The sequence below is a fragment of the Blennius ocellaris genome, assembly GCF_963422515.1.
Source record: "Blennius ocellaris genome assembly, chromosome: 3".
Classification (NCBI taxonomy): Eukaryota; Metazoa; Chordata; class Actinopteri; order Blenniiformes; family Blenniidae; genus Blennius; species Blennius ocellaris.
This window is the reverse complement of record NC_137652.1, coordinates 895,033-919,126: the sequence shown is the minus strand read 5'-3', so window position 1 is coordinate 919,126 and position 24,094 is coordinate 895,033. Positions and strand designations below refer to the sequence as shown.

The following is a 24,094-nucleotide window of genomic DNA, read 5'->3' as shown; positions in this document are numbered from 1 at the left end:
GACATGTTGCTATGGCGATAATGAGAAATTTGCAATACATTCTGCAGGTGTGTGTGTGTGTGTGTGTGTGTGTGTGTGTGTGTGTGTGTGTGTGTGTGTGTGTGTGTGTGTGTGTGTGTGTGTTGCACCTCTGATCCTGAATCCAGTGTTTAGTTTGAAGACACTTCTCAGGGTCCCCCCCCCCTCTGGGGGACCTGGATCAAGGTGGTTCCTCTGCTCTGAGTCCAGGTTCTCCAGGGGGGGTAGAACCCTGCTCTGAGTCCAGGTTCTCCAGGGGGGGTAGAACCCTGTGAGGTGGGCACATCTGGAATGTGTGGACAAACATCTGCTCTGCTGCAGCAGATGTTAGAGTCCTGCTGCTGTTCTCACACTGACATGATGATGTCAGCTACATCCTGGAGGGTCTCCAGGGAACCCCCCCCCCCCCTCTGGGCCTGGAACACTGGAGGCCTTATTACAGGCTGAGGGGGTCAGGAGGACAGACCTGGACCAGGTCCTGATTCTGGTCTGAAGCAGACGCTTGAAACCTCCAGTGTGAAGCTGCTCTGCTGCTGCTCTGCTGCTGCTCTGCTCTGCTTTGCTGCTCTACTGCTGCTCTGCTGCTCCTCTGCTGCTCTACTACTGCTGCTCCTCTGCTGCTCCTCTGCTGCTCCTCTGCTGCTCTGCTCTGCTGCTCCTCTGCTGCTCTGCTCTGCTGCTCCTCTGCTGCTCTACTACTGCTGCTCCTCTGCTGCTCCTCTGCTGCTCTACTACTGCTGCTGCTCTACTGCTCTACTGCTCTGCTGCTGCTCTACTGCTCTACTGCTCTGCTGCTGCTCTACTGCTCTGCTGCTGCTCTACTGCTCTACTGCTCTGCTGCTGCTCTACTGCTCTGCTGCTGCTCTACTGCTGCTCTACTGCTCTGCTGCTGCTCTACTGCTCTGCTGCTGCTCTACTGCTGCTCTACTGCTCTACTGCTCTACTGCTCTACTACTGCTGCTGCTCTACTACTGCTGCTGCTCTGCTGCTCTGCTGCTGCTCTACTGCTGCTCTACTGCTCTGCTGCTCTACTGCTCTACTACTGCTGCTGCTCTACTACTGCTGCTGCTCTGCTGCTCTACTACTGCTGCTGCTCTACTGCTCTGCTGCTCTGCTGCTCCTCTGCTGCTCCTCTGCTCCTCTACTACTGCTACTGCTCTGCTGCTGCTCTGCTGCTCTGCTCTGTTGCTGCTCTGCTGCTCTACTGCTGCTCTGCTCTGCTGCTCTGCTGCTCTGCTGCTGTAATGTGAAGTACAAAACAACCTTTATAACTCTACTGTGACGAGGTTGAAGTCGTTGGGCGGCCATGTTTGGACGCCGCTGCTCTGAGGAGGGCGGAGCTTCAAACACGTGTCTTCACTGAGAGTAAAGCCTGACCTCCACCTGCAGATCAACACCAACGGCTTCGTGGCCGTTTCAAAGCCCCCCCCTGAAGACACGTACCTCGGCAAGATGCCCGCTGCTTTTAAAATGGTGGCCGCCCTGGTGGGAGACCTGGACAACAGCGACGGACAAGGGAAGGTCCACTTCAGGCAGGACAGCAGCGTCCACGTCCTGAACCGAGCTGCTGGACACATCAGGCAGGCTTTTCCCCGAGACGAGGGGGTGGAGCCCCGCGCCGTCCTGGTCGTGACCTGGGACAACATGGCTGCCAAAGGAACGTCTGGACCTGCTGCCAAGGTGAGCAAGGCTGGTTGGAAGCAGACGGTCCTTTACAAAACCGTCCAGAGGTTCAGTAAATGACATCTGGTCTCATCTGCCTGTTCAGAGAAACACCTTTCAGCTGGTCGTCGCCTCCTTGGCGTCGTCCTGTAGCGCCATCTTGCTGTACCCCAGAGACGGCCTGCAGTTCTTCTCCACACCCGTTGGACCAGAAGACAAACTTCTGGAAGCCGGTTTTAACGAAGGCCTTGTTTCCGGATGGTTCTCCACGTCCCAGGGAGCGTACTACCGTACCACCACCGACCAGGAGACGTCGCTCAGGGAACTGACTCAGTAAGACCTCTGAAGGTTTATCACACCAATGTGTGAATGTGTGAGTCTTTACTGCTGCACATTGTTGCTTCGTGATTAAAAACAGATATAGTCCTTTGTGTCTTTTCTTGAGGAACCAAAAAGGCCTCAGTGTCTGTTTCTTCTGGCTTCATGTGGAACAGGGACACTTTGTACTGTTTGACCGACCGCCGCCAGGAGAAATGAGCTGTAGAGACATAGAGACATAGAGACATAGAGACGTATGGACATAGAGACGTATGGACATAGAGACGTAGACACATAAGAGACGTAGAGACATAGAGACGTAGAGACGTAGCGACGTAGAGACGTAGAGACATAGAGATATAGAGACGTAGCGACGTAGAGACATAGAGATATAGAGACGTAGAGACATAGAGACGTAGACACATAGAGACGTAGAGACATAGAGACGTATGGACATAGAGACGTAGAGACGTAGACACATAGAGACATAGATTTTCTTTGTTGTAAGAAAAGAAAAGTAAAGCAGGTTCAGGAAAGGTTTTCAAACTGATCCTGGCAATGATCTTGGTTCTTTTCTGCTCCGACCAGAAAGACGAACTCGGCTAAGAACGGGATCTGGGTGTACGAGATCGGTTCCTCGCCGTTCTTCATTGCCATCACACCAGGAATGGTCACGACTTCTCCTGAGGAGGAAGTGGAACCTGAACCTCCGGTTACGATGCTGCCGAGACAAACCGATGGACCTCAGGAGACGAGTCCAGCAACTCCTGAACCCCAAAGAGAACCAGAACCGGCAGGACCAGTGGACAGAACAGACGCCCCAGTGGAGGGTCTCGACGAAGACCAGACCCCCCCGCCAGAATCTGAGACCATTTCCCCAGAAGACTATGAACTGGAAGACAAACTGTGGGATTATGAAGACCCTGAGGCGACAGGGGAGGAAAACCCCGAATCACAGAGTCCAGCGCCAACATCCAGCAGCCCAGAGACCGTTGACCAGCCACACCCAGACCAAACAGAGACCGTCCACCAGCCACACCCAGACCAAACAGAGACCGTCCACCAGCCACACCCAGACCAAACAGAGACCGTCCACCAGCCACACCCAGACCAAACAGAGACCACTGACCCACTCCATGAAACTATGGAACCAAGCTCCACCCTCCGTCGGCCCGGTGAGCCCAGGTACCCTCATCCTGACCAGGGGGAGTCTCAGTACCCCGACCCTCACCCTGCACAGCCAGGGCCTCCACACCCCCAGCATCCACACGTGGTTGTGGTGGAGGAGGATGAAGATCTGGACGTGAACGGTAACGTAGGAACACTTCTTCTCCTCACTTTCCACAAACCGTGTTTAATGGACGCTTTTGTGTTGTTGTTGTTGTTGTTCACAGTGTTTTCATACAATCTGGAGACGTGTGAACACAACAGGCACAAATGTTCAGCGTTCGCTGACTGCAGAGATTACCGTGACGGATACTGCTGCCACTGTCGACCAGGTTACTACGGTAACGGGAAGGACTGTGTGGCAGAAGGTAGGAACTCGTTTTACAAATCATACCTGTGTGTGTGTGTGTGTGTGTGTGTGTGTGTGTGTGTGTGTGTGTGTGTGTGTGTGTGTGTGTGTGTGTGTGTGTGTGTGTGTGTGTGTGTGTCTATCTCTGATGCAAAGGATCTTTATCCTGCATTTCTGCAGTAACAAGGTTTTTGTACCATAAAACAGTCATTGAGGGGTGGACTGACTCCGCCCAGCAGCGAAGGCCTGGGTCTGGAATGCGCCGCCCCCCCACTGCTGGATCCATAGGATATAGCGCAAGAGTGATAAGTTGAAGGTTTCCTCTCAAGACCTGCTGCTGTTCTGCAGGAAAACCCCAAAGGATGAACGGGAAGGTGAAGGGCAGAGTGTTTGTGGGGACGTCGCCGTCGCCAGTGGAGCTGCACAACAATGACCTGCACTCCTACGTGGTGGCCAACGACGGACGGGCCTACGTGGCCATCAGCAGCGTCCCCGCCAGCCTGGGCCCCTCCCTGCTGCCCCTGGCCTTGCTTGGGGAGGTCATGGGCTGGGCCTTCGCCCTGGAACAGCCGGGCTACCACAACGGCTTCAGTCTCATTGGTGAGGTCCAGGTCGCGAGCCTGAGTCTGCCAGTGGTGGCCACTAGAGGGCGCCGCCTTCCCTGGGACCTTCCACATTGTTTTTGACAAAATATATGAATAAAACCGGAATACTGTCGAAATATGTTTATGCCAACAAACTAACATTGGGCCCTGAACTGTACCTGCTTCATTTTCTATAGACAATCTTCTATAAAGAAAGAGGATTTCTTGATTTCTCTCTCTTGTGCATGAAGGAGCTCGGGGCGACTTGAAAACTGCCCCGAGGAGGCGGGGCTTAATAGCTCTTACCGATTACTGTTGTCAAATTATGCAAATGTGTTCAGGTTTGTTAATGTTTATAAATGTTTAGATATGATCATATTAATTAATGACTGAAAATCTAAGAGCTTAAAAAAAGCTGATTATTTTGCACTTCTTTGTTTGAGGTTAGGATTGAAGTGTTTGAAAATATACCTGATAAACCTTTGGTTTTCCCTAAACTCAGACTAACTAACTATATATAAATATATACTGTATATAGTTTCATGACAACAGTTTAAAGGGGAGCGTTAGTCGAACAGCCTTCCATATAAAATTGTAACTGTAACTTGTAACTGACTGGCTCCAGTAGGGTTCAATGTTTCACGTCTTCCTATTTGCTTTCATCCTTAATCCAGAATCTCATTGGTTCACAATCTTAGCACCTCTAAGTACTTTTGCAAGCAGATAATCCTACTTTTAGATACTTTGCTCCAATTCAGTGTTCCATAAACATGAATTGCGTTCAGAATCGTTCCCCTGCTGGACTGACGACACCTCTTCACGCTCCGGTTGTTCCAGGTGGGGTGTTTTCCCGGCAAGCGGAGGTCACCTTCCACCCAGGTAAAGAGCGTCTCACCATCAAGCAGCAGTTTGAAGGGATCAATGAACACGACCACCTGGTGGTGAACACGGAGCTCCAGGGGAACCTGCCTCTCGTCCTGCTGGGCTCGTCGGTCCAGGTTCAGCCCTACCAGGAGATGTTCCACCACAGCAGGAACCGTAAGTACAACACTGGGGCAAGGCACTTTGGAAGATGTGTCCCAATCCGAGGACTATGGAACGTCTTGATTGTCAAATTAAAATCACTAACTCCATTTATACTTTCAAGAAAAGTCTAAAAGCGTGATCACTAAAAAGATACGATGTTGTGTAGAGACGTCCGCCTGAGAGTGTCTGTCCTCCGTCCTGCCAGTGATCACGTCCTCCTCCACCCGAGAATACACCGTCACCACTCCTGACGGGAGCTCAGAGACTAGGAGCTACCAGTGGCGTCAGACCATCACGTTCCAGGGCTGCTCTCACGACAACGCCGACTCGGCGCCGTCCAGCCAGCGGCTCAGCGTCGACCAGATCTTTGTGCTGTTTGACGCTGAAAACCATCTGATACGTTTCGCCATGAGCAACAAGATCGGCTCCGTTCACAGTGAGTTTTAACGCCACGAAGCAGCGACGCTGCAAAGCGCTTTTAACACGGTAGAACGACGACACACTTTATCCCCGTCAGACACCGAGACACTGAAAAGCAGCATTTCAGCTTCTCCAGTGTTAAAGTGGTCAGTCTTCACCAGCCTCACTGGTTCCTTTGACACAGTCAGGGAAGCAGAGTCGGTCTGGATGGATCAGGTTCCAGAGGCAGGTCTTCTGAGCCCCCGTCAGTCAAAATGACAGACGAGCTGACGGAGCCGGCCGGAGTGGTGTCATGGCTGTTATTATTTGAAGGAATGCACGAGGGCATACCTCCAGCCGCTGCGCGCCTCAGCTGTGTTTGCAGACATCAGAGGAAGAGCAACAGTAATCTGAGCCTGGCTGTGGGGTGGAGGCAGGGGGTGGAGGTCAGCCGATCACCCCCACCCTTCAGACCCGACGGTGTCACAACTCCTCTGATTGACTTCTGACAGGAAATAAAAAATGCCCACAGCCGTTTGGTTCTTTCATCTCTTGAACTGTGGACATCGTGACTCAGACTGCTGTTCTGACAGGACGGAAAAATCCACCCTTCCATTGGTGTTGTAGGAGATCCTGACGGGGGGGGGGGGGGGGGGTGAGGGTGGGGGTGCAGGTGGGGCTTGTTGACGGAGGCACTCAGGGTTCCTCTGTCACATAAGCAAACAACTGTCAGCGGGATTTGTTGGCAACAAGTAGAACATCTGGATCACGTATGACGAGGAAACTGAACCATGGAAGCAGGAGAACATTTGTAGAGAATCAGTGTAGTGCCATGACCCCCACCCCACCCCACCCCCACCCCTACCCCCCCACCCCCCTCAATGTAATTGAGTTCATCCAGTGAGTATCAAAGGAAGCCTCAAAGGCACCTGTAAACAAAGGGGGTCCATGGCAACCCCCCCCCCAAACACAAAACTAAATCAAATTCAGACTTCAAGGAACTACTTGCCAATCATATCTTTTCCCCCCTACCAACTGACCCCCTACTAACTGACCCCATACCAACTGACCCCCTACTAACTGACCCCCTACTAACTGACCCCCTACCAACCAACCCCCTACCAACCGACCCCCTACTAACTGACCCCCTACCAACCGACCCCCTACCAACCAACCCCCTACCAACCGACCCCATACTAACTGACCCCCTACTAACTGACCCCCTACCAACCAACCCCCTACCAACTGACTCAATTCAATTTGCTTATTTTTACCAGCTTTACTATTTCTTCCAACAACAAAAAAAGATCAAGGAAAATCAAAGGAGAAAACATACTTGCACTATCAGTGTGGGACACTTTGGCTTTGTAGTTCCTTTGAAGTTTCTGTCTTTCAATCCCAGCTCTTCTGTATTAATTCTGAGTTGAACCTCCGATTGGGAACGTGGAACACAACAAAGCACTTTCATTCAGACAGACTGGTTTTCTGAATTCTTTCCCGTCTGCTGCCAGGCGTCCAGGAGCAGAACCCGTGTTTCACTGGCCATCATGGCTGCGACATCAGCGCCGTGTGCAGACCTGGCGCCGGCCTGCAGTTCACCTGTGAATGTACCGCTGGTTTCACCGGAGACGGACGACAGTGCCAGGGTGAGAAAAACCTTTTCTTTGGTACACAGTTAAATTAAACTGTGGAACTATGGGGGCACCCGTTATCAAAAACAAAACAAAACCAGCAATGAAGCCTAAAGAACGAACGCAGCAGAATTCTTAGAAAACACTGTGGTTTGAAGTCCCGACCTCCACCTTCATGCTTCAACCTAATATCACCACGAATATCTGGGATTTGTTTGACAGTGTGTGAACGAGTCGCGGCTCTGGTGTGGGCGCCAATCAGACGTAATGGTTTTAAAGAGAGTTGGAGGGTTGAGGCCTCCGGCGATCAGGTTCGACAAATATTAGTTCTTTTTTGAGAGCGGTAAAGGAGCCAGTGCATTTATGAGTTTTTTCCCATTTGTGCTCTTCCTCCTGCATTTCCTCTTTAAGTTCCTCATTCAACCAGGGCATCGTGGGACGTTTCAGTTTTCTAAACCTCACTGGAGCCACGGAGGCTAAAACCTTTGAACAGGTGTTAAAGATACTGAGGCAGACGTCCAGACCTTCTCCTTCACGGGTACCAACGAAGTGTTTGTGAAAACTTCACAGAAACGAAGAATCGATTGCGGGTTTCAGGGGGTGGGAACGAATCTGGACGGTGGGTTTTGTCTCGTGGCTCTGGTTTCCAGTAAAGGCCAGCAGGACCCGCTAAAACTAGAAAATACCAAATAACTTGGCATCAATATTTCTGCCAGATCTAGTACACTAGATCTAACTACACCTGCCCTCCATCAAAACAATACGAGACGACGATACCTCAGGACTCTTCCCATATCACTCATGATGAGAGTTGCATCAAAAATCCATCCATCTCCCACACTGCTCATCCTGTTCAGGGTCACTGGAGCCTCGCGCAGCTAACTACGCTAACCATGCCAACCACGCTAACTACGCTAACCACGCTAACCACGTAGCCAGCCTCCTGTTGCAGGAGTGAATTCTGTTTTGCCACTAAAAGCCTCTCAATCATATAAGATTAGACGTTTCAGCTGCTGAACGGGACAAAGGAAAGAACGAAAAAGACGACGTACATAGTTCTGAACGCAGACAATACTTTGTAGTACTTCAAACAACAGCCCTGCTAGCTCTCTTCACGTTGGTGTGTCTTCTGCAGACGTGGACGAGTGCCAGGACGCCGTCCGGGTGTGTGGACACAACGCCGTCTGCACCAACCATCCAGGAAGCTTCCGCTGCGAATGCTCCCCAGGCTTCGTGTTCGCCGGCGACGGGAAGACCTGCACGGGTACAGTTCTACCTCACCCCCCGTCCCGTCCAGCCCCGCTCGGGGCTCTGTTGGGTCCCGACCTGAACCGGGCCGCCATGTGGTCCATGTGCTCCTGCAGAGGAGAACCGTCCCGTGGACCACTGCCAGAGGCAGAGCCACGACTGTGACCTTCCCGAAAGAGCTCAGTGCTTCTACACCGGCGGCTCGACCTTCACCTGCTCCTGCAGACGGGGCTTCGTGGGCGACGGCCGGGCGTGTCAGGGTGAGTTCACTCCTTCACTCCTTCACTCCTTCACTCCACTGGTGGCGTCCTGAGGACGTCTGAGGACGTCTGAGGACGTCTGAGGACCTTGTGCCTGCCGAGTCAAGGCCCAGTCCTTCTGTTATGGCTTCATATCAGGGTCATAATGTTTCTCTGCTGAAGGTTCTCGCCAGACCACAATGTTTACATCCAGAACACTTTTTGTGTTTGGATTTGATCACGTTCATGTAAAGAGACATTGCTTTTCCATTCTGAGTCTATTCTTCACACGACGACTCCTGAGGCGTCGGTCTGAGGCGCCGTCCAGGCCAGGACGCTGCACTAGCTACTGACGCTAGCAGCAGGAGGGGCAGGGCCATAGACCTATAGAACTAGAAGCTACTGACGCTAGCAGCAGGAGGAGCAGGGCCATAGACCTATAGAACTAGAAGCTACTGACGCTAGCAGCAGGAGGAGCGGGGCCATAGACCTATAGAACTAGAATTATATACAGGTATATGAGCAAGAATTTACTTCTAAATTTCTATGTGCTTCTGCGTTTTTGGTGTGTTTGGTGAGTCACAGCGCCCCTAAAGGCCTGGCAGGTGTACTACATGTCCTGAAGCCTGGTGTTGAGACGAGTTCATAGAGACGAGTTCATAGAGACGAGTTCATAGACACATTTTGATAATAAAAACACAATAGAATTGTTTTGTCCTTTGACAGTCATGATGAAGGCCACTGCCTTCAGATGTGGAACATCTGGAGCCACAGTCACAGCAGGAAGTCCTGATGGCCTTCAGCATCTCATTTAGCATTTTTATCTCATGCAGCTCAGACGTGACGAGTCATAACAGTGATAACGACCATTAGTCCTCCCAACTGTCCACTTTTCACTGCTTTTGGAAAAATACATCAATGATTTGGTGAAACTCTTAAGTTTAGTGACGTGTGTGTGTGTGTGTGTGTGTGTGTGTGTGTGTGTGTGTGTGTGTGTGTGTGTGTGTGTGTGTGTGTGTGTGTGTAGATGTGGATGAGTGTGTGCAGGGTGGATGCCACCCCGAGGCCTTCTGCTCCAACACACAGGGCTCCTACAGCTGCCAGTGTCGTCCTGGTTTCCACGGAGACGGTTTCCACTGCAACGCCACATGGTCAGGTACGGCGCCAGTAGAACCTCGTCACACGCTCAGTTTCAACTCACATCAACAAACCAAGAGGGACTTCAGTAGTACTCTGGAAGACTCAAGTCAAGTGTAGTTCCAGACACCTTCCAGCAACACAAACTGACCCAGAGTCAGAATCACTTCACTGATTGAATTCTGAAGATCAAACAAACAACGCATCATAAAGCAAAAGGTCCAGTGGGCGTGTCTGAAACAAAGGGGTAGCAACACCTTGGGTACTTGGTCTTGTTGTTGTAGTAGTAGATGTTGTAGTAGTAGTAGTAGATGTAGTAGTAGTAGAGGTAGTAGTAGTAGAGGTAGTAGTAGATGTAGTAGTAGTAGAGGTAGTAGTAGATGTAGTAGTAGTAGAGGTAGTAGTAGATGTAGTAGTAGTAGAGGTAGTAGTAGTAGAGGTAGTAGTAGATGTAGTAGTAGTAGATGTAGTAGTAGAGGTAGTAGTTGTGTGGAATCTGGCGCCGTTCCAGGTGTCCTCAGCTGATTACAGCGCCAAAGATGTTTTCATTCATTTTATGAGCGTCTGGTTTGTGGAAGTCATCATTTAGTGTCCCTGTTAAAACTTGTCACTGACGTACTGTAAGCAGTACTCTGTCTTTACAGTGTCTTTACAGTGTCTTCACAGTGTCTTCACAGTGTCTTTATAGTGTCTTCACAGTATCTTCACAGTGTCTTCACAGTGTCTTTACAGTGTCTTCACAGTGTCTTCACAGTGTCTTTATAGTGTCTTCACAGTGTCTTTATAGTGTCTTCACAGTGTCTTTACAGTGTCTTTACAGTGTCTTCACAGTGTCTTCACAGTGTCTTTACAGTGTCTTTACAGTGTCTTCACAGTGTCTTTATAGTGTCTTCACAGTGTCTTCACAGTGTCTTTACAGTGTCTTCACAGTGTCTTTACAGTGTCTTCACAGTGTCTTTACAGTGTCTTTATAGTGTCTTCACAGTGTCTTCACAGTGTCTTTACAGTGTCTTTACAGTGTCTTCACAGTGTCTTTACAGTGTCTTCACAGTGTCTTCACAGTGTCTTCGCAGTGTCTTCGCAGTGTCTTTACAGTGTCTTCACAGTGTCTTCACAGTGTCTTTACAGTGTCTTCACAGTGTCTTCACAGTGTCTTTACAGTGTCTTCGCAGTGTCTTCGCAGTGTCTTCGCAGTGTCTTCACAGTGTCTTTACAGTGTCTTTACAGTGTCTTCACAGTGTCTTCACAGTGTCTTCACAGTGTCTTTACAGTGTCTTTAGCAGCTGCAGCTTGAATATTTCACATTGAAGAGCTGCAGAAAACTGAGCCGTGATCATTCCAGTCAGAGTCTAAACTAGAAGTTCAGCAGACTCCTGACCTGCTGCTGCTCCAGGGTCTGAACATGCAGCAGGATGACGGAGACGGTGATCTGATCTGAGGTCTGTGTTGTCAGAGGCTGAGCAGAGCCTGTGTGAGCGGCTGAGAGAGAGTGCCGAGTCCGAGTCCGAGTCCTCCTCCTCCTCCTCCTCCGGCCTCTTCTCCTTGTTCCGCCGGCGTCCGGCGGGCCAGTACGTCCCCCAGTGTGACCCCCACGGAGCCTTCCTGCCCACCCAGTGCCACGGCGGCACCGGCCAGTGTTGGTGCGTCGACGCCAAAGGTCAAGAGATCCCCAACACCCGGGCGGAACCCGGCAGCCCCCCTCTCTGTGAGTCCAGCAGGCTCCTCTACTCAACAGAACCCTGATGGACCAGTTCTGAGAAACGTCCCCACCGGGTGTCTGTCCTCCACAGGTATCGACCGGTCGGTCGGCCCCTCTCTGGTCGGTCCGGCGCCGCGGCCCGACGTCCACCCCGTGGCTCCTGGAGCTCATGTGCTGTTTGCTCAGAGTGGGAGGATTGAGGGCGTCCCTCTGGACGGACGCGGCATGAAGACGGAGGACGCCAAGACGCTGCTGCACATCCCGGTAAGAACCTCCCGAACCGTCAACTCAGCAAGACGAGACTCTTTCCCGCCATGACGACACGAGCTGAAGAATTCCCGTGACATTTGATCAGACGCCGCAGCGGGAATAGTTGCTGCCGCTCATGAATTTGAAGTATTTCTGCCGCTGAAACGAACCCTTGTCTCCTTCATGAGTCCATGAATGAGAAGCAGCTGAACACAAAGCCTCCGTGAACAGAACAGCGTCTGTCCCCCAGGACGAGGTGGTGATCGCTGTGGCCTACGACTGCCTGGACAAGATGGTCTACTGGACCGACATCAGCAGACCGTCCATCAGCAGAGCCAGTCTGACGGGAGGAGACGTCGTGGCCGTCGTCACTGAAGGTCCTCAGACTCTCTCCTTGGGAACCATAACAGTGTTTATTGTCGTTCTTTAACAACACAGAGAAATTGTAAATGTCGGAGTAAATTCATTTTGAACAATGTCAAAGTTGAAGCTCCACCTCAAACTATATTTATGATTAGAATTCAAATCAGGGCTTGTTTCCTATACTAGTTAACGGTGAATCATTGAGATGATTCGTTACCAGTGATGTCCACATAGAACATGTGTTGGCTAATCCTGCTGCATCTTAAATAAATGGTCATTCATTCAACTTTAAAAGGTCACAAACTGTCAGTTAGACCACAAGTGTCCTGATATTCAGTCCCCCTGGACTCTGACAGTGTCAAAAGAACAACATCCAAACTGTGGTGAGAATATATCATATTTCTGTAATGAAGAGTTCCGCCAGTTTAAGTGACTGTCTGGGAAAGTTGTGAACAATGAGTCGTCATGGAAACTCCCTGAAACCACCGGACCAGTCGGACTGAGGCCCGTCGGAGTCGTCCCGTTGACTTGATGTCTGTTGTTTGTTGTTGTCCTCAGAGCTGCAGAGTCCAGAAGGCGTCGCCATCGACCCCGTGGCCCGTCTCCTGTTCTGGACCGACTCCCTGAGGGACACCGTGGAGGTCTCCCAGTTGGACGGGGGCCAGCGCCGGGTCCTGTTCGACAGAGACCTGGTGAACCCCAGACCCATCGTGACCGACCCGGCGTCCGGGTGAGAGACGGAACTCTGTCCTGCCGCTCCTCGCTGCCTGCACTACCCTCCACGGCCACAAGATATAGACATCGTCACTTCTTTCTGAAGAAGCGGATTCATGCTTTGGTTTTACTCTGAACGACTGAAACGTTTGAACTCGTCTTTCTAGAAAGTAGAACTGAGACCTGTAACGTCTCTGGAAACCGTGTGAAGAACCAGCTCAGGGCCTCTAGTAGGTCTGTGTAGTTACAGCAGTAAGTGTAGCAGTAGTACTGGTTGTAGTACTACAGCAGCACTGGTGTTTGTCCCTCAGGAGGATCTACTGGGCAGACTGGAACAGAGACGGGCCCAAGATCGAGATGTCCAACATGGACGGGACAGAGCGGACGGTCCTGGTACAAGACGACCTGGGACTTCCCAACGGCCTGACCTTTGACCCCGAGAGCCAGGAGCTCTGCTGGGCCGACGCCGGTGAGGCTCCTGGTGTGAGAAAAAGACACCCTGAGGTCAAACCCAGACTCACCTGGTCTCCGTCCTGCAGGGACTCAGAAGGTGGAGTGTCTGGATCCTCGTCGCCGGACCAGGAGGCTGCTGGCCGCGGGAGTCCAGTACCCCTTCGCTGTGGTGTCCTTCAGGGGACACCTGTACTACACTGACTGGAGGAGGTACAGGACACCCAGGACAGGGACACCCAGGACAGGGACACGTCCACAGCTCCAAGTCTGGGTTTATTAGATAAAGAAATGTAACCAAAGGTCTTTTTCAGGAAAACTGTCACTTTAAACCACAAAAAGAAAACACAGAGTTTTCCATATAAAGTTATTTGTCCCCATGGAAGGTCCACCGTGTCTCCTGGACGTTAGGAGGACGTTGTGGTACTGATGACTGTGGTTCTCCACAGAGACGCTCTGGTGGTTCTGGACCGGAGGTCAGGAAGAGAGACGGAGGAGTTCCTGCCTCACAAACGCTCCCGGCTGTACGGAGTCACCGCCACACAGTGTCCTACAGGTACGTCCTCCTGTGAGGTCCCTTCTGTGTCTCAGAGGAAAAGACGGAATCCACCTGGTCAACGTGGTTTAAAAAACAATTATTACTGAAGATTCAGTCCTTTCTGATTTTATTTTCCTTTTAATTTCTGCTATGACTCGTTTCTCTTCTCCTGCATGACGGAACGTTCCCACCAGAGAGACACCAACCATATAGGAACCATAGATATACAACACTAGAAACACTGGATGTACAACACTAGAAACACTAGATGTACAACACTAGATATAAAACACTAGAAACACTAGATGTACAACACTAGAAACACTGGATATACACTAGATATACAACACTAGAAACACTAGATGTACAACACTAGAAACACTGGATATACAACACTAGAAACACTAGATGTACAACACTAGAAACACTGGATATACACTAGATATACAACACTGGACTAGAAACACTAGAAACAGTAGATATAAAACACTAGAAACACAACACAGCCGTTGACGCTCCTCCGGCGCCGCCATCTTGGAAAGGTCTCCTGCTCTGCTAAACGTAAAGATCCAGGCTAGAGTTAGCTTGTTGCTCCACGTAGCGACACAAGTAATACCTCGTTGTAGAGCTGAGGAAAGACTCTGTCACCTGGAAGACTAATTATTGGGGGGTGGAGTGGAAAATAATTCTTCAATGAGGTCATCGGCACCACTGAGCAGATAAATGGACAGAAAACGAAATGAAAAGCAAAACGTGTTGATAAACCTACAAAACGTCCAGAGTGATTGCGTCACCAGACGTCGGCCCTCATTCTAATATTCTCAGTCGTGTTCGATGTAAATAGTGAGAGAAGAACAAGTAAAGTTTGTGAAGTTGGTTTTGATTCTAAACTGTGAAATGGTCAAAGGCGTCATCTTCTTCATCTTCATCATCTTCACTCACTACGAGGGAGAAACACACAATACTGTTGATGGTTCAAGGAGAAAAGTGTCCCAGTATTTAAATACTTGTCCAGACGCAGTACTGCTGAGGATCACAGGCTCAATGCAGAGGCAGGACAGATGTGCTCCGCGCTGCACGGTACAGTGTGGGGGGATATAAGCGTGGGAACCCGGGCTGATGTGGCCTCGGGGAAGACAGCTGTGGACATGGATCCTCCGCTGGCTGGACGCCCTGGCCATACGCCCTCGGCCATACACCCTGGCCATACGCCCTCGCCATACGGCAGCTCTGATGGGAAACAGCTTTACCTCCTGCTTTTCTCCCCGGATCTCATGAGTCTCCAGCTGCATTTCCAGCTTCTTAACTGCAGAGAAGGATTCCAAACGGACTATTTAACGTCTCAACATCGTCCTTGAGAAAGTCGATCTCCTCACTGGAACCTTCAGTTGATTTCACGCCACAATGCAAGATCAAGACCGTAAACCAGGAAGAATTCAACTGAGAGAAAAGCCTGGGTAAAGCTCAGAACTATTTCAATAAAGCACACTTTTTTTTTTTTTTTACTTTATTTATTTATGTAATTCAAAAATTTTAATCGTAAAAAAAATAAGCTTGAATGCAAAACCATGAAGGTTCCAGTGTAACATTTACAGAAGACATAAAGACAAAAAGCCTCCAGAAGGTTTATTTTCTATTGTGAGGAACCGACAGAAGCGAGAGAAGAACCTGAGGAACCAAGAAGGTTTAGAACAACATGTCAACCTGCTGAACCACTTTAGAATGTGAAAAGGTCAAATGGCTGAAATGTGATTCACAATTCAGTCTGTTAATCAGCGACACGATAACACAGAGGTGCAAATATAGAAATAAGAGTCCTCACATGGAACAACAGCTTCAATGTGTGTGTATATATATATATATATATATATATATATATATATATATATATATATATGCATATATATTTCATATGTGTGCAACTTGGATCACCGTGGTTTTCATCTATATGAACCCAGCAGACGTGACTGAGTGATTTAAGAACTGGTCCTGGACTCCTTCTATTCCAGGGTCAAACTAACGGCCGGGAACCAGAACCGGTTCAATCCGGGTTCCCAATTATTAACTCATTTTAAGTGTTTTGTTAACTTGATTAGAGCTGCTCGTTTCTGGAAGAAAAAAATCATAATTGTGATTATTTTGGGCAATATTGAAATCACAATAATTTACACGATAATGTCTTTGATTTTGGAACAGGATTTATTTAACATGTCTAAAAACACTTGTTAAATATATATCATGTAACGTAGCAGTAAAAAGAAAGTGTAGTACTGCACTCAATCTTTAAAACAAGTAATAAAGAACTTTAGACACTAATATAAACCACAGTAAGGAATCATGTCTACCAACAGATGCTGCTGTACGGCAGGTATGGCAGCAGCCAGCACACGCAGGAAACCACACATTCAGGACTTGCTCTGGAAGGTTGAAAGTAGCGCCTTACCGCTAAGGAGCTAACGCCTGCGCGTTGGGGCTCAATGTGACGTCACGTCCTGTCCGACAGGCGGCACCGGAAGTGCCTGAGAGGTCCTTCAGCCAGATGAGAGGCTCACTAATAAAACGCCTCGTCATCGTTTCTCCTCATCACGTGAATGTTGAGATCGTCTGGAGACTAAATCCTCCTCATGATTAAAATCACATTAACAGCAGCTCCACTAGAACTGCAGGTTTTATGGACACATTTCAGAATGTTGTTCTATTTTGACCCAAACAAAGGAAACAATCTGACGTCGTCGTTATTTTAAGCTTTGATGTCATATTTTACCTGTTTACCTGCCTGGGATGGGTTTTTAACACCCTGTCCTATTGACTCTTCCTCCTCCTCCTCTTCCTCCTCCTACTCCTCTTCCTCCTCCTCCTCCTCTTCCTCTTCCTCCTCCTCTTCCTCCACCTCTTCCTCCTCTTCTTCCTCCCCCCTCCTCCTCCTCTTCCTCTTCCTGCTCCTCTTCCTCCTCCTCCTCCCCCCTCCTCTTCCTCCTCCTCCTCCCCCCTCCTCTTCCTCCTCCTCCTCCCCCCTCCTCTTCCTCCTCATCCTCCACCTCCTCCTCCTCTTCTTCCTCCCCCCTCCTCCTCCTCCTCCTCCTCCTCCACCTCTTCTTCCTCCACCCCTCCTCCTCCTCCTCCTCCTCCTCCACCTCCTCCTCCTCTTCTTCCTCCCCCCTCCTCCTCCTCCTCCTCCTCTTCTTCCTCCCCCCCTCCTCCTCCTCTTCCTGCTCCTCTTCCTCCTCCTCTTCCTCCTCATCCTCCACCTCCTCCTCCTCTTCTTCCTCCCCCCTCCTCCTCCTCCACCTCTTCTTCCTCCCCCTCCTCCTCTTCCTCCTCATCCTCCACCTCCTCCTCCTCCTCTTCTTCCTCCCCCCTCCTCCTCCTCCTCCTCCTCCTCCACCTCTTCTTCCTCCCCCCCTCCTCCTCTTCCTCCTCTTCTCCCCCCCTCCTCTTCCTCCTCATCCTCCTCCTCCCCCCCTCCTCTTCCTCTTCCTCCTCCTCTTCTTCCTCCCCCCTCCTCCTCTTCCTCCTCATCCTCCACCTCCTCCTCCTCTTCTTCCTCCCCCCCTCCTCCTCTTCTCCCCCCCTCCTCTTCCTCCTCATCCTCCTCCTCCCCCCCTCCTCTTCCTCCTCCTCTTCCTCCCCCCCTCCTCCTCCAGCTCAGAACTACTGTTCCAGTAATGGAGGATGTTCCCACCTCTGCCTCCCGCGGCTCGGCGGTTCCAGTTGCCGCTGTCCAGACGCTGCAGAGCCACATTGTGAGGAGACGATCTGAGCTGCAGCCAGACCTCCTCCTCCTCCTCCTCCTCCTCCTTCAACTGACCATCACTGAGAACTCCTCCTCTGCGCCTCCTGGTCAAACCTCCGCTGATCCTCCTCCTCCTCTGACTGAGATCCTGGTTCTGGTCTGAGCAGGTTCAGAGACCAGTTCTGTTAAAGGATCCAGAACGGATCCGTCGTCTCCTGGTGACCGTTTGTGTTTTCACTTTTCAAACTCTGCTCAGTCTTGGATTCTTTTTGAAAGTGTATTTGAAACATTTGTACGTGAGCCAGAGGAACCTGGAGGACGTGACGGAGCCGTGGATTAATTCATGTCGTCACAGGAGTTCATGAATAATAATAATAATAAATGTTGAACTTGAAAAAAGGCTCAGTTGTTATATAATCTAGATTGTCGTTTTTATAGATCCTGGTGTTCTAGTTAAGACTAATCTGTTACATTTACTGGTTTTTCTTCTCTAAATATAAATATTAAAAAAAAGTTTAAATAATGACGTGACATTTTAAGGTGTTAAGAGATCAAAGTGAGCCTGACTTCCTGTTTGTTACTTTGTTTTACTTTATAGTATATATATATATATATTACTAATCCGTCTGATGACGTCTTCCTGTCCTGAAAGGTGAACTGATTGTCTGACTGGTGGTTTTCTCTTAATGAAAAGAACAAATATTTGACATTTCAAAACTTGAATATTGTGATTTACACTGAATACCAGTCAGTATTTACAGACTATTATTTTAATCTCTGGGTAAAGCGACCCGACGTCTGTGATCAAAAAACACCACACCATCGTTTTGTTCAAGATTTGTTTTTTTTATTGTGGCGTCATGTTTGTAAAGCATTTTATTGTGGCGACTCCTTCCTGTCTGCAGCTCGATGAAGAAACGTCTTCTGGTACGAAACATTCAATCCTGTCGAGCTTCAATAAAACTCTTTAACCTCCTGCAGCGAGTCGCAACACAGGAAGTCAGTCGTCGTGGTTTTTGTTTTAGGAAGGAAAACTCTTGTTCTTCTTCAAGTTGGTGAAAAGGTTTTAATGTTTCAACCTGAAACTCCAGAACTGAAGTATTTCACTGCACAACCTGAGAAACGAGGGAAAAACACAAAGTACATGTCAGTGGAGGGAAAAACACACAAAGTACACATCAGTGGAGGTAAAAACACAAAAAGTACACATCAGAGGAGGTAAAAACACAAAGTATACGTCAGAGGAGGTAAAAACACAAAGTATACGTCAGTGGAGGTAAAAACACACAAAGTATACGTCAGTGGAGGTAAAAACACACAAAGTATACGTCAGTGGAGGTAAAAACACACAAAGTATACGTCAGTGGAGGTAAAAACACAAAATATACATCAATGGAGGTAAAAACACACAAAGTATACGTCAGTGGAGGGAAAAACACAAAGTACACATCAGTGGAGGGAAAAACACACAAAGTACACGTCAGTGGAGGTAAAAACACACAAAGTACACGTCAGAGGAGGTAAAAACACAAAGTACACGTCAGTGGAGGTAAAAACACAAAATATACATCAATGGAGGTAAAAACACACAAAGTATACGTCAGTGGAGGTAAAAACACAAAATATACATCAATGGAGGTAAAAACACACAAAGTATACGTCAGTGGAGGGAAAAACACACAAAGTACACGTCAGTGGAGGGAAAAACACACAAAGTACACGTCAGTGGAGGGAAAACACACAAAGTACACGTCAGAGGAGGTAAAAACACCAAGTACACGTCAGTGGAGGTTGTTGATAGACAAACTTTCATTTATAACATTTGACTGTTTGATTGTTGATGTAAAGAATTCTTCATTTTAAATTGGAGGCTTTGATGTTTTAATGACGACATAAAGAGGAAAATCTGTTTCTGTCAATAAACACATTGTACATAGTGTGTATATATAGTGTGTACAGTGTGTACATAGTGTGTACATAATGTGTACAGTGTGTATAGTGTGTACATAGTGTATAGACACTATATGCACAATATATACACACAATGTACACACAATGTACACACAATGTACACACAATGTACACACAATGTACACACAATGTACACTCTGTCCTACATTGTGTAAAACAAAGAAAGCAGCACATTAAATCCTTCAGGAAGAAAATACACACCCAGACGAGAAGCAGCTGTTCACCTCCTGGGGTGGGGGGGTGGAGGGGGGGTCAGCTCCAGCGGACCAGGACCAGGTCTCCGTCCTTTATGGAGTAAAACTTCAGCGTCCTCATGTCCCCATCAAGAACAATCTCTGTCGCCACCTTCTGGAGGAGGAGGACATTTCATCAGTCACACATCAAAGACGTCAAACGACACAAAGGTTGTTTTTCATCATAAAGAGACATTAAATGCTTTGAAGTGATTCTGGTCGTTCGTAATCTGAAAAGATCAAAGCAGGAACAACTGGAAGTAAAAGAGTTGAAGTCAGCGAAGTTGTGGTAAAATGGTGGCGGAGCAGGAAAATTCAAAACGGCTGTTCCACTGTCCGGTTCCACTGTCCGGTTCCACTGTCCGGTTCCACTCGTCCTCAAAAAAAGGTGAAGCTGGAGCATCATGTGGGTGAAGCTCCACACCCTGATGTGGGCGGAGCTCCACCCCCTGATGTGGGCGGAGCTTAACCCCCTGATGTCACCACCCCCCCTCAGACGTGACGGAGGTCTTACTTCAGGGCTGCAGTAGCTGAGCCTCAGGTCTGCAGCAGGAACCTTCAGCAGCCTGTAGAGGAGACCCTTCACCTTCTGGACCACCATGGAGCCTGCAGGGGGGACAGGGGGGACGGGAGGACAGGGGGACATGGAGCAGCTGCTCAACCGCACAGACCAGAACCCCACCAGACCAGAACCCATTTTACCTGGAAGCTTCTTCTCTATCGGCCGGCGCTCGTCATCAGGAAACATGAAGGTGATGTCTGAGGATCAGAGGGGAAAATACTCCTATGTAGTACTCTATTAAAGTACTCCTATGTAGTACTCCATTAAAGTACTCCCATGTAGTACTCTATTAAAGTACTCTTATGTAGTACTCCATTAAAGTACTCCCATGTAGTACTCTATTAAAGTACTCTTATGTAGTACTCTATTAAAGTACTCTTATGTAGTACTCTATTAAAATACTCCTATGTAGTACTGTATCAAAATACTCCTACGTAGTACTCTATTAAAGTAGTTTTAAGTAGTACTATTAAAGTACTCTAAGCAGTACTCTACACAGCAGAAAGTATCTGGACTCACTCAGCAGCTGGTTCTTCAAAGCAAAAGGTTTTGGTTTCTTCAGCTCGTCTTCCTCTGGAGCTCCGTGTTCTGAAAACAACGTCCGAGGTCAGAACGATCTGCGTCTGTCTGAGGCCCTGAAACGACTCCGCTGGTCACCGGGCCGTTAAACGACTCCTGGTCACCGGGTTGTTAAACGACTCCTGGTCACCGGGCCGTTAAACGACTCCTGGTCACCGGGTTGTTAAACGACTCCTGGTCACCGGGTTGTTAAACGACTCCTGGTCACCGGGCCGTTAAACGACTCCTGGTCACCGGGCCGTTAAACGACTCCTGGTCACCGGGTTGTTAAACGACTCCTCTGGTTACCGGGTTGTTAAACGACTCCTCTGGTTACCGGGTTGTTAAACGACTCCTGGTCACCGGGTTGTTAAACGACTCCTCTGGTTACCGGGTTGTTAAACGACTCCTGGTCACCGGGCCGTTAAACGACTCCTGGTCACCGGGCCGTTAAACGACTCCAGTTAAACGACTCCTGGTCACCGGGTTGTTAAACGACTCCTGGTCACCGGGTTGTTAAACGACTCCTGGTCACCGGGCCGTTAAACGACTCCTGGTCACCGGGCCGTTAAACGACTCCAGTTAAACGACTCCTGGTCACCGGGTTGTTAAACGACTCCTGGTCACCGGGTCGTTAAACGACTCCCGGTCACCGGGCCGTTAAACGACTCCCGGTCACTGGGTTGTTAAACGACTCCTGGTCACCGGGCCGTTAAACGACTCCTGGTCACCGGGTTGTTAAACGACTCCTGGTCACCGGGTTGTTAAACGACTCCTGGTCACCGGGCCGTTAAACGACTCCTGGTCACCGGGCCGTTAAACGACTCCTGGTCACCGGGTTGTTAAACGACTCCTCTGGTTACCGGGTTGTTAAACGACTCCTCTGGTTACCGGGTTGTTAAACGACTCCTGGTCACCGGGTTGTTAAACGACTCCTCTGGTTACCGGGTTGTTAAACGACTCCTGGTCACCGGGCCGTTAAACGACTCCTGGTCACCGGGCCGTTAAACGACTCCAGTTAAACGACTCCTGGTCACCGGGTTGTTAAACGACTCCTGGTCACCGGGTTGTTAAACGACTCCTGGTCACCGGGTTGTTAAACGACTCCTGGTCACCGGGCCGTTAAACGACTCCTGGTCACCGGGCCGTTAAACGACTCCTGGTCACCGGGTCGTTAAACGACTCCCGGTCACCGGGCCGTTAAACGACTCCCGGTCACCGGGCCGTTAAACGACTCCCGGTCACCGGGCCGTTAAACGACTCCTGGTCACCGGGTTGTTAAACGACTCCTGGTCACCGGGCCGTTAAACGACTCCTGGTCACCGGGTTGTTAAACGACTCCTGGTCACCGGGTTGTTAAACGACTCCTGGTCACCGGGCCGTTAAACGACTCCTGGTCACCGGGCCGTTAAACGACTCCTGGTCACCGGGTTGTTAAACGACTCCTCTGGTTACCGGGTTGTTAAACGACTCCTCTGGTTACCGGGTTGTTAAACGACTCCTGGTCACCGGGTTGTTAAACGACTCCTCTGGTTACCGGGTTGTTAAACGACTCCTGGTCACCGGGCCGTTAAACGACTCCTGGTCACCGGGCCGTTAAACGACTCCAGTTAAACGACTCCTGGTCACCGGGTTGTTAAACGACTCCTGGTCACCGGGTTGTTAAACGACTCCTGGTCACCGGGCCGTTAAACGACTCCTGGTCACCGGGCCGTTAAACGACTCCAGTTAAACGACTCCTGGTCACCGGGTTGTTAAACGACTCCTGGTCACCGGGTCGTTAAACGACTCCCGGTCACCGGGCCGTTAAACGACTCCTGGTCACCGGGTTGTTAAACGACTCCTGGTCACCGGGCCGTTAAACGACTCCTGGTCACCGGGTTGTTAAACGACTCCTGGTCACCGGGTTGTTAAACGACTCCTGGTCACCGGGCCGTTAAACGACTCCTGGTCACCGGGCCGTTAAACGACTCCTGGTCACCGGGTTGTTAAACGACTCCTCTGGTTACCGGGTTGTTAAACGACTCCTCTGGTTACCGGGTTGTTAAACGACTCCTGGTCACCGGGTTGTTAAACGACTCCTCTGGTTACCGGGTTGTTAAACGACTCCTGGTCACCGGGCCGTTAAACGACTCCTGGTCACCGGGCCGTTAAACGACTCCAGTTAAACGACTCCTGGTCACCGGGTTGTTAAACGACTCCTGGTCACCGGGTTGTTAAACGACTCCTGGTCACCGGGTTGTTAAACGACTCCTGGTCACCGGGCCGTTAAACGACTCCTGGTCACCGGGCCGTTAAACGACTCCTGGTCACCGGGTCGTTAAACGACTCCTGGTCACCGGGCCGTTAAACGACTCCTGGTCACCGGGCCGTTAAACGACTCCTGGTCACCGGGCCGTTAAACGACTCCTGGTCACCGGGCCGTTAAACGACTCCTGGTCACCGGGTCGTTAAACGACTCCTGGTCACCGGGTCGTTAAACGACTCCTGGTCACCGGGTCGTTAAACGACTCCTGTTCACCGGGTCGTTAAACGACTCCTGTTCACCGGGTCGTTAAACGACTCCTGGTCACCGGGTCGTTAAACGACTCCTGGTCAACGGGTTGTTAAACGAGTCCTGGTCACCAGGTCATTAAACGACTCCTGGTCACCGGGTTGTTAAACGACTCCTGGTCACCAGGTCATTAAACGAGTCCTGGTCAGCAGGTAACCCGGTCCAGGATGAGGGACTCACTGAGGATGAGGGTCTGGTACCGGGGGTGGTCCAGGGTGAACTGGTCATGTGACCCACTGCAGCTCCTGGACTTCAGCCATTCTTCACCAAACATCTTGATGTAGTCAAGCTCCGCCCCCCGGCGCTCCTCTGGGTGGAGCTACAACCAGAACACGTTAGTCTGTCTGCAACCAACCAGCTGGAGGCGTGGCCACACACACACACACACACACCGTACACACACACACACCCCCCCCCCCCCCCCTCACCTGTTGGCGGTTGAGGGTGGTGAGCCCCCCCCCCCCCCCCCTCACCTGTTGGCGGTTGAGGGTGGTGAGCCCCCCCCCCCCCTCACCTGTTGGCGGTTGAGGGTGGTGAGCCCCCCCCCCCCCCCCCCCCCTCACCTGTTGGCGGTTGAGGGTGGTGAGCCCCCCCAGCCTGGCCACCACCAGCTGCTGGACGGTCTGGGGGTTCCCGTCGCTGCTCTGCAGGAGGTTCCGGCGACACGACAGCTCCGACAGGCGGGGAAGTTT

At 50.1% G+C, this 24,094-nt stretch overlaps 2 protein-coding genes across 4 annotated transcripts in view; one reads left to right on the top strand and one right to left on the bottom strand.

The window, feature by feature from the left end:
* The window catches only part of LOC308149145 (nidogen-1-like), a gene marked incomplete at its 5' end in the record, with an annotated part of 24,114 nt that extends 5,595 nt beyond the window's left edge, over positions 1-18,519 (top strand). The window contains 19 exons of the mRNA XM_080520815.1: positions 1,408-1,698; positions 1,787-2,013; positions 2,587-3,308; positions 3,393-3,533; positions 3,863-4,114; positions 4,936-5,136; positions 5,330-5,560; positions 7,035-7,169; positions 8,290-8,418; positions 8,519-8,662; positions 9,669-9,797; positions 11,232-11,483; positions 11,569-11,741; positions 11,977-12,103; positions 12,648-12,819; positions 13,115-13,272; positions 13,343-13,466; positions 13,703-13,809; positions 17,436-18,519. Of these exons, the coding sequence (XP_080376941.1) occupies positions 1,408-1,698; positions 1,787-2,013; positions 2,587-3,308; positions 3,393-3,533; positions 3,863-4,114; positions 4,936-5,136; positions 5,330-5,560; positions 7,035-7,169; positions 8,290-8,418; positions 8,519-8,662; positions 9,669-9,797; positions 11,232-11,483; positions 11,569-11,741; positions 11,977-12,103; positions 12,648-12,819; positions 13,115-13,272; positions 13,343-13,466; positions 13,703-13,809; positions 17,436-17,551 (3,831 nt within the window). The 3' untranslated portion in view covers positions 17,552-18,519. The remainder of the gene's footprint in view (positions 1-1,407; positions 1,699-1,786; positions 2,014-2,586; positions 3,309-3,392; positions 3,534-3,862; positions 4,115-4,935; positions 5,137-5,329; positions 5,561-7,034; positions 7,170-8,289; positions 8,419-8,518; positions 8,663-9,668; positions 9,798-11,231; positions 11,484-11,568; positions 11,742-11,976; positions 12,104-12,647; positions 12,820-13,114; positions 13,273-13,342; positions 13,467-13,702; positions 13,810-17,435) is intronic.
* The window catches only part of tbce (tubulin folding cofactor E), a 14,336-nt gene continuing 8,591 nt past the window's right edge, over positions 18,350-24,094 (bottom strand). For all 3 annotated transcript variants that reach the window (XM_080520785.1, XM_080520784.1, XM_080520783.1), the window contains 7 exons: positions 23,966-24,094; positions 23,583-23,721; positions 20,810-20,878; positions 20,431-20,487; positions 20,243-20,334; positions 19,697-19,843; positions 18,350-18,639 (listed from right to left, as the gene is read on the bottom strand). The exon at positions 23,966-24,094 is cut by the window's right edge and continues 24 nt beyond it. In XM_080520785.1, coding sequence (XP_080376911.1) covers positions 19,748-19,843; positions 20,243-20,334; positions 20,431-20,487; positions 20,810-20,878; positions 23,583-23,721; positions 23,966-24,094 — 582 coding nt within the window. In that variant the 3' untranslated portion in view covers positions 18,350-18,639; positions 19,697-19,747. The remainder of the gene's footprint in view (positions 18,640-19,696; positions 19,844-20,242; positions 20,335-20,430; positions 20,488-20,809; positions 20,879-23,582; positions 23,722-23,965) is intronic.